The sequence below is a fragment of the Nansenia antarctica genome (assembly GCF_963989245.1).
Source record: "Nansenia antarctica genome assembly, chromosome: 18".
Lineage (NCBI taxonomy): Eukaryota > Metazoa > Chordata > Actinopteri > Argentiniformes > Microstomatidae > Nansenia > Nansenia antarctica.
The window spans coordinates 7,004,979-7,017,807 of NC_137691.1; the positions used below are offsets into that span (position 1 = coordinate 7,004,979).

Below are 12,829 nucleotides of genomic sequence, written 5' to 3' on the forward strand. Positions count from 1 at the left end.
CATGTATGGTTGATGTCTTTTTCTTGAATATTCAAGATTCAGATCCATATTCACATGGTACATGGCTAATCAGGTGTAGTGCTGAGGCACAATGTACATTTCAAGCCTGCAAACTGCGACACTTTAAATAAATGAGCAATAACACTATGTGCAATATGACAACCCTAGTCGTCTATCTGTACAGTATAGTATAGTGGATAGTGTACATAGCCTTTATTTATGTAAACCAGCTCCTTCCCTTCTTGTGTTTTTTTAAAGTGTTTTTTTAAAGTGTTTTTTTTCTTTCCTAACACCAGGGGAGCCACCCCTCCTAAATTTCGTTGTTTGGTACCTGTACTGTAGCAATGACAATAAAGACCATTCATTCATTCATAATAGGTTTTGAGAGAATATACATGGGATATTAATGGGTACCGAAGTTAACTTTTTTTAGACATGGCCCAACTTGATTTTTCTCTTCTTATCATATCATTGTGGCCAAAGGCAGTAGGGCTGAGTTCCACTTAAATATTCCTGTATTTTTTATTTTTTTATTTTTTTTATTTTTTACGAGTGATAATTTTCCTTTTATTGACAGATACAGTAGAGATTTAGACAGGAAGGACGGGTGACAGAGAGTGAGGAGGGATGACATGCAGGACATGTCCGCAGCCGGAATCGAACCGGGAACCCTGCTGTTACTTGGTCAACGCTTAACCCGCTACGCCACCTAAGCGCCCCTATTCCTGTATTTTTGACGTGCCTGGGTTGACCCTAAGTCACCACCAGTCCTCCGTGACATGATAGTGTGAAAGAGAGCAGATGTGACCAACACCTTGTAAAAACATCATTAAATACAAATATGAGATTAAACATTCAAACATGCCCATGGAATAACAACAATTCAGAGGGGAAAAAAATCGTACCTTTTGATTGGGTGGGCGTTTGGATCCCTCCCCATAGCCTTCGCCGGCCTTGGTGTGCAAATAAGCTGTAATAAGGACAATGTTAAAGCAAGGTCAGTTTATGGAACTATCTGGTTATCACTAGAATTTTGTTTTTAATGTGATCTAACAATATACTGTATTATCACATTCAAATCATATAGCCTGACAAATATCTGATCTTTGCATGTCTGATATCCATGCTTTTTAAAAAACAAAACAGAATGATAGGTACCAGGTAACAATCTGATAAGATGTATTTTCATCCTTGTGTGTGTTGAACAGGTGTACAATTTCTGTGTACAGTGATTGGCAGACTGACTATGGGATGAAGCTTTTTTTGAGCATTGGAACCTAATTGGTCAGGTTAAGTATTTAAAGGAAATCCATACTTTCAACAGTGCACCCTGTTTCAGACCGTTGCCAGGCTAAGATGAAGATAATTCTGCTCCTCACACTGGGGGTAACCCTCTTCTCTCAGGGATACAGCAGTAAGTATGAGCACACCTAGGAGGCTTATTGTGACTATTAGTATTGATTTGATATCTTTATCTGAGAATGGGACATCTCATAAGGATCATACAATAGGATCAAAGCATAATTCATTTGATCATCTGAAGACATTTGCCCAATCATTCTGCAACATTCTGCTCTGTAATGTACCCCTATAGATTCCCTGGACTCCTGTCAGAATCGCTGTGGTTACGGCACTGACCCTGACTTCACCTGCCAGTGTAACACTCCCTGCGAGCGCTTCAATGATTGCTGCTCAGACTATTACAGCCTCTGCACAGGTGAGTAACAGTTCAGTCACTTACGTTGGTTAGATCATGTTTCATGAAAATGGTAGTGCATTTAAGTTTGGCTTGGTTTGAATGGTTCCACTCTGTACGTATATATATCTCCTTGCCTGAAGTTTGAACAGCAAAAATATAAAACACAACATAATACAAAATAAGCAGGGAGTGTGTGATGTGTTCTACAAATGTAAAAGTGAAGCATTGAGTAAACTCTCGATGTCAACAGCAGTCTCACTTATTTTCTCTATGAGGTTCTGCTACATCCTGCAAGGGCCGTTGCGACGAGAACTACAACTCTCAGAACGAATGCCACTGCAACTCAAAGTGTGGAGATCACAACAACTGCTGCAGTGACTACGCAGACCTCTGTGATGGTGGTAAGAAGGGTGTCCCTGAAAGATATTGCACATACTCCTAAACCTGAAGTCTGTTATCAGTCTGAGCTCCTATTTTCCACCCAGGGCAGTTGGTTTACAACACCTGGTGAAATTCACACAGTGAACGAAGGGGGAGGGACGGGGGGGACGGGACGGGACGGGACGGGGGGGGGGGGCGGGGGGTAGATAGGTAGATTTTTAAGTGCAGCAATCAGGGGTAGCTGTGCCTTGTGCCTTTAACTGAGTCATAGCTGTACTAAAACCATGATTAAACAATAAAACTCTTACCAGTCCATCCCCGTTTGCTGAGCCACACTGTAAGCCCCAGTAAGGCCCCAATGCAGTAAAGGCACCTGAGCATGTGCTTGTCTGACCACTAGGGGTCATTGGTGCGCAATGATCGTCACTTACATTTTACCCATTTAGCAGACACTTTTATCCAAAGTGACTTACAATTAGAGATTACAGGGACAGTCTCTCTGGAGTAACTTGGGGCTAAGTGCCTTACTCAAGGGCACATTAGTGGTGGTCATTTTAACGCATGACCTTCTGATCATCAGTCCAGCTCACTGTCCACTAGGCCACTAGCCCCTGACTTTCCTACATTGCTACGTTCGTAGCATTTTGAAAACACTGCACACAGGCCGCCATAGTCCTGGACTGTGTGGAGATCACAACAGCTGCTGCAGAGACTACAACTCTTCCTGTGGTCAGTTAGCTTTGCATGTCAGGTTTTGAGAACAAGATTACCAACCTCTCCACTCTACAAGCAATCCAGATGATCTATAGGTTATGTTATCTACCTGTAGCCTAATATCTAAATGTTTAAGTTGCTCTTTTCTCTGAATTCTAACACATTTTCTCACCTACTACATTATCGTAACACTGTCGTAACAGTGTCATAAAGCAGTGATACTTCATGATATACAATGTAACAAACAATTAATGATAATTAATGAATTAATTAAATGTTACAACTATTTAGATGTTTTCCACTTCATTCACTTCAAGCAATGTCCTCAACCTATACATCAGTGAACGGATCCGGGTCTCCCATGTCACTGTTACCATAGTAACAGGTGGTGGCTGTTGCAGATCCATATTTCACGGTGTGTATGTTACGGCAGGTTCTACAGGTGGTGGTGGTGGTGGCAGCAGCAGTGAGATCACAGATGCTGAGATCAAGGCTCTATCTGAGGTGCTGTACGCTCTGGACTCCAACAAGGCCTCTGCCTCGGAGCTGATCCTTGACACCCAGGCCCTGGTGTCCAACTCCCAGACTAGCTCCCAGAATGACCTCTCCTCTCGCCCGTAAGACCCGACCTTCTCATATCAACCTTTCCTCCCCCCAGTGTGCCACTTCCCTTTTTCAACATTTTTACACATTTCGTAAACTGCCGCCAAGCCTATAATTTGATGTCATCATACACACATTTTCCATCAAAATGTTCAGCTCTTCACACTGTCACTCAATATATAGCCTCGACGTTAATAGTTTTTACCTGAGGGCCGTTTCTTTGAGAGCTAGCAAAATACAAAACACCATAGCTTACAGCAGTTACTATGGCAACCCCCAACTGTCACATTCAAAAATGCTGTAACTTAATCCAGGACTATTAGGTGTCCCACAGATCTAGAGCAACACTGGAACATGGTCGCACACGCGTGCACGCACACACACACACACACACACACACACACACACACACACACACACACACACACATACACATACACAAACACACCCACACACCTGAACCCCACAACTCGGCCCCTGGGTGAGCTAGAGACATGCAGTCTTCGCTGGGGGGGGTGACCCACCCACACACACACCCACACACACACACACACACACGCACACACACACACTCACACACCCGAACCCCACAACTCGGTTCCTGGGTGGGCTAGAGACATGCGGTCTTCACCAGGGGGTACAGGGGGGTGGCCCAGAGTCCACTGACCTACCCCCTACTGGTTATGAGGGGCAAGCACACTTCACAATTTCCACAGAAATTGTACCTATCTAGTATTAATGTATTACCCCCCCGCTCCCCCATTCATTCACTCACTCATCACTGCTCTCCTTCCCTTTGGCCTGTCCCTTACTCTCTCCTATGGAGCTGTCACTGTCCTCCACACAGGGACACTGTAATCCATAGTGACGTGTCTCTGCTGTGTCTTCTGTGCTCCAGGTTGTTCAAATACGTGAACGAGGCTTCTCTGTTCTCCAAGCCCACGTACCGTGCCTTCCTGGCCGTGCTGGACAACTACGAGAGGGTCACGGGCCAGTCCGAGTCCTTCACCTCCCAGCAGCTGGATGAGCAGGACACCTTCCTCAGGGAGGCCATGTCCAACACCGAGCTGGGCAGAGAGCTCTATGCCTTCCTCTTCACCAAGGGTTTGTAAATGCACTGCACGCACTTATTCCGCAGCACTTCACAATGGCCTCTCATTCGTTTATTCACACACACATTCACACACCGATGGCGGCAAACTACCGTCGAACCGCCGACCTTGTGATCATTAGACGCCAGCTCTACCTCCCGAGCCACAGCCGCCCCACACCTTCGTACGCAGCGTCCATTCTCTCTGAGGCCTGTGTCCCTGTGACAAATCTCTCCACCCCTTATACTGTATTAGAATCATACACTGTCACTCATATCTGCTGTTTAGATCTAACGATACCTCACTACACACTGTCACCTGCCTATCCTATCCACATTATAACATATGTGATGTTCTGCATGATGATGAATGAACTTGAATGTCCTCACTTCCCAAGGTCGCTACGGCTCAGAGGCGGAGTTCATCCAGGATCTGAAGATGATGTGGTTTGGCCTCTACTCCCGCAACAACGGGAAGCTGGACTCCAGCGGCTTCGAGCACATCTTTGCAGGTTTGTGTGTGTGTGTGTGTGTGTGTGTGTGTGTGTGTGTGTGTCCAAGCAGCAAAGCAAGCAAGTTAAGTAAGCTAAATGTTTGTCAATGTTACAGTATGTGTGTGTGTGTTTATAAAGCATACTATTCTCTTTATAGGGGAGATTAAGGGTGGTAAGATATCTGGATTCCACAACTGGCTGCAGTTCTACGTGCTGGAGAAACAGAATCTGCTAGAATACTACAGCCACAGCTTCAATGGACCTGTAAGAATGAACCTAATGACACAAAATTAAACCATGACACAACTGTAACTGTGTCTAGTCACCTTTCTTTTATATCCCAACAAAAGATTTGAAGTGATCTCCCTCCCTCCCACCCTCCTCTTTCTCTCTCTCTTTCTCTCTCTCTCTCTCTCTCTCTCTCTCTCTCTCTCTCTCTCTCTCTCTCTCTCTCTCTCTCTCTCTCTCTCTCTCTCGCTCTATGTCTCTCTCTCAGTGGACATCTTACCCTGATGTTCTTGGGATGCAGTTTAAGTGGGATGGCTACTTCAAGCAGGTCGGTTCCGCCATCATCGGCTGCAGTCCAGAGTTTGACTTGGCCATGTACAGCCTCTGTTACATCACCCGCCCAGGAAAACGGTGAGTACTACGCATATTCAACCAAGTGAGAAGTGTGGGTGTGTATGTGTGTGTGCGTGCGTGTTCATGCGCGAGTGTGTTTGCTTGCCATACTGTGTGTGTGTCATTTTTTTGTATACATTTGACCATGTCCAGGTGTAATCTGAGCCTGGGGGGTGAAACACTGACGATCCAAACCTACACCTGGGACAACTCCTCCTATGGAAACGGGAAGAAGTACATTGGCTCAGCATTCCCTGCCACCCCATAGAACTGAAGCAGCTATGGGCACAACATTCAACATGGCACCAACAGCCTGCCAATGATACTCCCATCAGACTCCACAAAGCAACAAACCTTACTTATTTTACTTTATGCTATTATTGTTGATTTTCGTATTCTGCTGCAATGCCAATGTCGAAGAACCTGAGGCTAAGAATTTTAGTCTTGTGTACACGTACATTGGATATAATAAAATTCTAATTCTGATTCTGAATGTACAACCATAATCCCCACATTATGAAATTATTTCAACCTGATGATATGTGATGAATTGATATGTTTAGCGATAATGTTGATAAGTAATGTGTTAAGTGAGATTTAATGTGGGTGCAGGCTAGATGTTTTAATAAAGCAAGCCAAAGTGAATGCCAAAATTTGTTGGGCCTCAAATCTTTTTTACTTTGTAGAAAACCATCATTTATATACATATATGTTTTTTTTTAAATCCCAGAAGTTGGTCATTAAATGATCAAGAACAATGTGTACTTCATCGCTTGTAAAAATGTAACTTAACCAAAACCAGACAGTTTTGGACACACAGACAGACGTCTGTTTCAGTAGAGTATGAGAATCCAGTGCCCGCCTGAGGGCATGATCAAACTGTGCCCAATGGGGCTGAAAATCTGTGTTTACACACCCCTGAAGCGGGCACTATAATGACACCCAACCACCAAGAGCATGTGTGCATCTGACACAATCGTTTACTGTCTTTATCAAACAACAAAACAAAAGCCCAAATGCAGCCTCTCTCGCACCCTCCGACAACAAACAAATTTGAACAAATAGAAACAAAACCACGTTTAGCAGATCCGATTCTGCTTGACCTACTCTGAACAGTAGCCACTAGCTAAACCTGTTCTTATCAGCTGTCCGTAAAGCCGTGTGTACTGCCCCAGCTGGGGGTAAGTATGAACGTGTGTGTGCGTGTGTATATGTGTGTGTGTGTGTGTGTGTGTGTGTGTGTGTATTTCCAGCTGGGATGGGTTAGGGGGGGGTCGAGTTTACCCTTTCACTCATCCAGGGTGACTAACGGGATAAACTTCGGGTCTGCCGACAGGACAGGGGACACACACTTGCACCCCTGTTTAAAGAAAGTATTAAAGGAGATGGATCTGCCTTAGATCCCATTGTCCCCCAGTGTGTGTGCGTCCGTGCCAAAGGAGAACACAGAGCCAGTCACTTCATACAAAAACCCAACCCCTTTTCAGGAATTCATCTGATTTGGGCTTCACAAAACCGACTGAGTCTCATGTCAACCTAACAATAAAGCTATGCCCTGTGAGGAATTTCTCCGTTTCAGTTTTGTTCGACCATATTAAATCTTCTGGGCCGGTGACTCCGAAAATTGGAAGAGTAAATTTTCTCTCCTTTCACACTCCCTCCTTTTTAAAACCCGAAATGAAATCAAATTAAACCGCAGAGGGAGCGAGTGAGGGAAAAAGATTCAATTGTCCCTTTTGTCACTCACACAACTTCATAATCAAATTATAGCTGGCCACCCGCCAAACCCCCGGCACATATCCCCCAAATGAGCTTCCCCTGGCAGTTCTTGCGAGCCACCTGACTTTTGTTTTGTAATTATATTATCCCGCTCTCTGTAGCGTGTCGCGGCTAATGGCTGAGCGGGCTAGCCCAGCTGCACATGCAGAAACAAAGCTGCTTATGGCGCCAGACAATAGACCCGTGGAAAAAGGACGCCTGAAGGCGGTCAGCCAATGAGCCCGCTCCGCAGGGGGCCAACTGAGGGTTTAGGGAAGGGTTAAGGGGTTTTGGGGTGGAGCTGGGAGGGGTGTCTCTTTTTTTTTTTGTTGGCCCCATGGAGCGGTCTCATCAATAGGATGGTTGGTTTATAGACACACGGCCCAGATCACCCCAGAGTTCTCCTCAGGGTTATAGGGAGAGGTTAGAGGGAGGTTCAAGTGTGGCTTACCTCCTGGTCATTTTCAGAGCTGACGAGGGACCATGAAACTCAGAGGAACTTTCATTCTTTGCAGTTTTGTTTATCTTTTTGAATGCTGCCTAGACAATCTGATGGGCCTACTGTCATCCCTATTCAGGGTGGGACTACCTTTACTACAGGGAACAGGTGGTGACCATTTTATGATTTAGTTAATAAGATCCTATATTCGAGTGGTAATTGCATAAATGTTGATACTGTGAATAAAGGTGTTTACAACTTTATTATATTTGCACATATGGGCTTTTAACAGACAGACAGAGACACAAACACACACACACACACACACACACACACAAACACACACACAAACACACACACACACACTCCCCCATGGCCCACTGGGATATCAGGATCTCTCCTAGGACTCCTAGTCTGACAGATGGACACAGCCCCCTCTCCCCTCTGTAACTGACAACAGGAACGCTGGGGATTCGGGAAGAGGTCGCGCCTGTGTGTGTGTTGGGGTGGACAGTTCTTTAAATGTATATACTGTACAGTTGACACATATGTCTTCCTCTCAAATAAACATACACATAGCCACATGAGGTGCGGGAAGAGGACCCTCAGGGGTCAAGGTCTGAGCGATGTGTGAGGTCAGGTGAGGAACCGTCAGAGAATAAAAGCCCATCAGAGCCGTTAGCGGAGCATCTGAGCCGTTAGCGGATTGGTATCGAGTGAGAGAGGATGGGGGAGAGGAAGTGAGGCCCATCTGCCAGGGAGGTTCATAGTGCATCACCAACACTATGGGGACCAGGGGGCATCATGGGAAACATGGTTACCTCAGTACCACTTGTGGAACGTCCATTTTCAGAATGTCAGATTCATATATGTGACAGCAGCTGGGGAAAGCGGGAACAAGTCGGCAACCGATCAAATGTTCTGACTTTTATTCTGAAAAAAGTAAATAAACGTCAACGTTGTTGAAAATTAATGACACACTCACTAGTGAAGCCAAATATTGCAATGCAATCGATTCGGTGAGTAATACAACCTACAACCACCTAGTTATAGGTAGTGGGGATTACTCACCGAATAATTGATTTTCAACAACGTTGACATTTATTTAAATTTTTCAGAATAAAAGTCTGAACATTTTGATTAGTTGCCAACTTGTCCCGCTTTCACCAGCTGCTGTAACTCATCATCATCATCATCATCATCATCAAGTGAGGAAGAAATGGGAGGATGAGAAGAAAGAATGGGTGACGACAAGGACAAGTTGGAAAAAAAGGGGCAGTTTGTCTCAATAACCCAATTAGACTTTTTGTTATGCAAACACAGACAGACACATTTGAATACCGAGACTGCCCCTTTGTGTTCATTATCTTTAACATTCACATATTTCTGTGTTTTAATCCCTCTATTTCTTTCATATGTTATGTTATCATAACATTTCACTATCATGATCAAGCTCAGTCTAATTGCCACCAGCCAGTGGTGGTTGGGAGTCCGGGCTGTATGACACTGAAATGTGAGCAGTCAATTCTACCATTGAATTGACATTTAAAAAGCATTGCATCTCATACATTTTTACTCAGTGTGTTTATGAAGGCATATTTGGGTGTATTTGAGTATTTGGCGGTGTGAAGGAATGACTCGATAGGATATTCCCACGTCATTCTCACTCTAGGGATGGAAAGAGGCCTGATTCTGCTATTCCCACTCTGGGCTGCAGGTGTGGAATAGGACACGCAGAGACCCATGGGGAGGACAGGGGCGAAGGCTGGGGATAGTGAGCGGCACATCCTTTGGGTGCACTGCCCCCCTCCCTCTTATCACCCCCCTCCCTTGTAGGCATATCCCCCACCCCCCACTATGAGCACATGTGATTTGTGTCTCTCATGGGATGGCAGCACCCCTTCTGTCTCTCTGTCCCCTTACACAATCACATACAAAGAATTATAGCCTTCCTGTCAGTATTTTTCCTTGCTTCTGGGCTATTGAAATTGAAGTCTGCAAAGCTAAAGATACAAGGAAAAAAAAAAAAAGGAAAAAAAGTGATAGCAAACTAACTCATGGAATAAGAATAACGTTAATAATTTCTATAAGTCTATTGGAAACATAACTAATGGGGTAGATTATAGGCTACAGTCAGTAAAGGTTCCTATATTTCTTATATTTCCTTCAACTCAGACTGTCCTCCCGTCCCCCTAATGTGGGTGCCTGCCCCCCCCCCCCCCCCCCGCCCCCCCCCCCCCCCCCCCGACATGGGCGCCTGTCCCGTCTCGTGAGGTGTCTGTTGAGCCCTATTTAATGAGCGTAATTGGGTGCAATGAGCGCACGCCGGACGCCAGTATCAGCTCGCGCCGATGTATGAATGGACGAGGAAATGGCGCGAACACCTGCTCACGCGCAACTCCGAACTGTCACATTCGGTTAGACTCACGGAGCGCGTCACTCTCTCCGTCTTTCTAAAGTTGGGTTGCTTTGTTAATTGTAATGTATATATAGGCTATATTTTTCGCACAACACAGCCACTGGATGAGTGTTGTAAAGCAGATGAAAATTATGTAAATGTGTTTAATGTTGTTGTCAACGCGCATCCCAACGTGGCCTATCGATCTACTTGTTTCACGTGCCGAACTTCCTCATCACACACGCAGAAAGAGAGAGAGAGAGAGAGAGAGAGAGAGAGAGAGAGAGAGAGAGAGAGAGAGAGAGAGGGAGAGAGAGAGAGAGATAGAGAGAGAGACAGAGAGAGAGAGAGAGAGAGAGAGGGAGGGAGAGAGAGAGAGAGAGAGAGAGAGAGAGAGAGAGAGAGAGAGAGAGAGAGAGAGAGGAACGCACGCGGGGCACAGGAACATTTAATGACTTTGGCCACGGGCCGGCCACGCGCGCGCTCGAGCGCAGACGAGTTGGATGAGAGAGGATGACAGAGGGGGGAGGAGCCAGCCGAAGACTAAAAGCTTGCACTAAACTAATGCACTTGACTAAAAGCCACTCCCCCTAAGTGTCTAAGCCACTCCCACTTTGATACAGGCCACACCCACTTTGATACAAGCCACTCCCCCTGAAGAGTAAAAGCCCGAGCCCCCGCCGCCCGACAGGGAGATAAGATCTGTGATGAACACTGACAACAACAACAACTCTGCACAGGGGAACAAGGACGCCAGAGGAAAAAAGCTATAAAAAAGTTTGAAATTGATTAGTTGATGGGAAAAACATTTGAGGCATATTCCCCCTAGAAAGGAGAAATATTGCCTGCTCTACAGCCATAACACAGGAGGTCCTTGAAGCGTCGTTTCAAATCAGGTAGGCATCAACTTTAATCATTTTTCACAGTTGTGACAATGAATGTCTCCAATATTTTTAATAGCCACTATTTCTATTTGTGTGGCAATCCATGTACAATGCCCCTTAGAGATATGCACGTGGTACGCATCACACCTGACGCATCAGCTCAGTAACTGGGTTAAATAAGAATTAATCAAATAGATAGCCTAAGCAAATATCGTAGGCCTATTGCAGATGAGGCAATCACTGTAATATAAACTGCTCAATTAATTATTCGGTGAGTAATCCCCACTACCCAGGGGGATGCAAAAATGTGGGCACCCCTAGTCAAAATGTATTTTACATTGCCTTTTACTTATAGCTAAATTAATTGAGCATAATCTCAATAGTGAATAGTTTCAAATAGGATGATTATTTGTGAAAAACACATACTGTAGCCTAGCCTTATGGGAGATAACCCCAACTATGTTCCAATTCCAAATCATTGCGCCATTGCGAGTCATTGCCTATACATACTTCTATATAGACGGAATATAAAGTATAATATACTTCTATATAGAAATTGGACAGACTTCTCGAATGACAATAGCCTAGTCTACATCTTCACCACTTTAGTCTGAAAACTCTAGGATACATTTGATTTCTTTTTTAAAAAGGCAAAGAAATTTGAGCAAATTAATCACGCTGATGGAAGCTATCACAAAACACAAAACACAATTGGAGAGTAATATTCCTGCGCATTTATTCTGAGTTCTCTGTCACTGATCCGGGAATATGCATGGTCTAACCTTGAGTTAATCCCATGGTTGCTGCCTGCTTCATCCGTGGAGCAAATCCCGCAATGCCCCAGATTGAGAGCGCAACCTAACAGCGTGGAATTACAGAGTTTAGAAGTCCCCTGCGATCAAGTCTCCCCCCGGATTAATACCGTCTATCTAAAACCCTTTAGGGGGAGGAGGCGCGCTAGACGGACGGGTTTATTTGTTTTGATTGATTGATTGAAAACTTTATTAGAAGATTTGCAGAAGTAGGTACATGAAAGTACATATTACATACAAGGTCAACTAACAGGATAAAAACCCAAGAAAGCCACTGGCTTATTTCAATTGGGGTCCTTGGTTTATGGGGTTGCAGTTGTAGACTGAAGTCTGAGTATAAGCACACAGCCTGTGTGACTGTGGAGGCTATGTTGTTCCAGATCTCCATGTATGAAAGCACAGCCAGAGACCGATCCCTTCATTAGTGGTACTGATAATAGACACCTGTAGCGTTGGGCGCGCGCGAGCTGTCCTGACTCTGAGAGCGCTGGGAGCTGTCCCGGTGCTGAACCGGCCGGGATAGAAATACACTTCTCCACACAGTTCTCATTATTTCTTGTGACAAATTCTGGAAATATTTTCTACACAATAAAAAGAAATTCTATTCTGAGCCATTTCGTAACGATTTGTGACAAGTCTGGATTCTGGGGGGACTGAGGGGATAATTGATTAAGGACCTGAGTAGAATAAGTCGACTGGGTCGGCTCTCACCTTGAGGTTATTAGAGTAGGCTGCACAAAGGTCAGTGGGTCTCACCATGGGATTAGACTGCTATAAATACACTGGACATCAAGACCACACCTAGGGTCAATGGGATGTCCAAACTTAGCGAGAGAAAAAACATGCGACAAATGATGAGTAGTTGCTAAGCTTTTATTATACTCAAGTAACAATAAAGCAATGTTTGCTTTTCCTACAGTTCAGGGTGAAAGGGAA

At 44.8% G+C, this 12,829-nt stretch overlaps 1 protein-coding gene across 1 annotated transcript; it reads left to right on the forward strand.

Moving 5' to 3' along the window:
• The first annotated feature begins 1,344 nt into the window (after positions 1 to 1,344).
• LOC308173175 (uridylate-specific endoribonuclease-like) lies at positions 1,345 to 6,245 on the forward strand. The gene is made up of 9 exons (XM_080548156.1): positions 1,345 to 1,414; positions 1,595 to 1,717; positions 1,975 to 2,100; positions 3,228 to 3,411; positions 4,296 to 4,501; positions 4,886 to 4,999; positions 5,139 to 5,245; positions 5,478 to 5,620; positions 5,756 to 6,245. Exons 1-9 carry the CDS (start codon positions 1,357 to 1,359, stop codon positions 5,868 to 5,870), a joined length of 1,176 nt encoding a protein of 391 aa, XP_080404282.1. The 5' UTR covers positions 1,345 to 1,356; the 3' UTR covers positions 5,871 to 6,245.
• Positions 6,246 to 12,829: the final 6,584 nt, after the last annotated feature.

What these genes read in the sequence shown, in the direction of transcription:
- LOC308173175 (XM_080548156.1), top strand. Translation starts at nt 1,357, where the DNA reads ATGAAGATAATTCTGCTCCTCACACTGGGGGTAACCCTCTTCTCTCAG. An exon ending in CTTCTCTCAGGGATACAGCA is followed by an intron (nt 1,415 to 1,594) that starts GTAAGTATGAGC and finishes GTACCCCTATAG; the next exon opens with ATTCCCTGGACTCCTGTCAG. An exon ending in AATGACCTCTCCTCTCGCCC is followed by an intron (nt 3,412 to 4,295) that starts GTAAGACCCGAC and finishes TCTGTGCTCCAG; the next exon opens with GTTGTTCAAATACGTGAACG.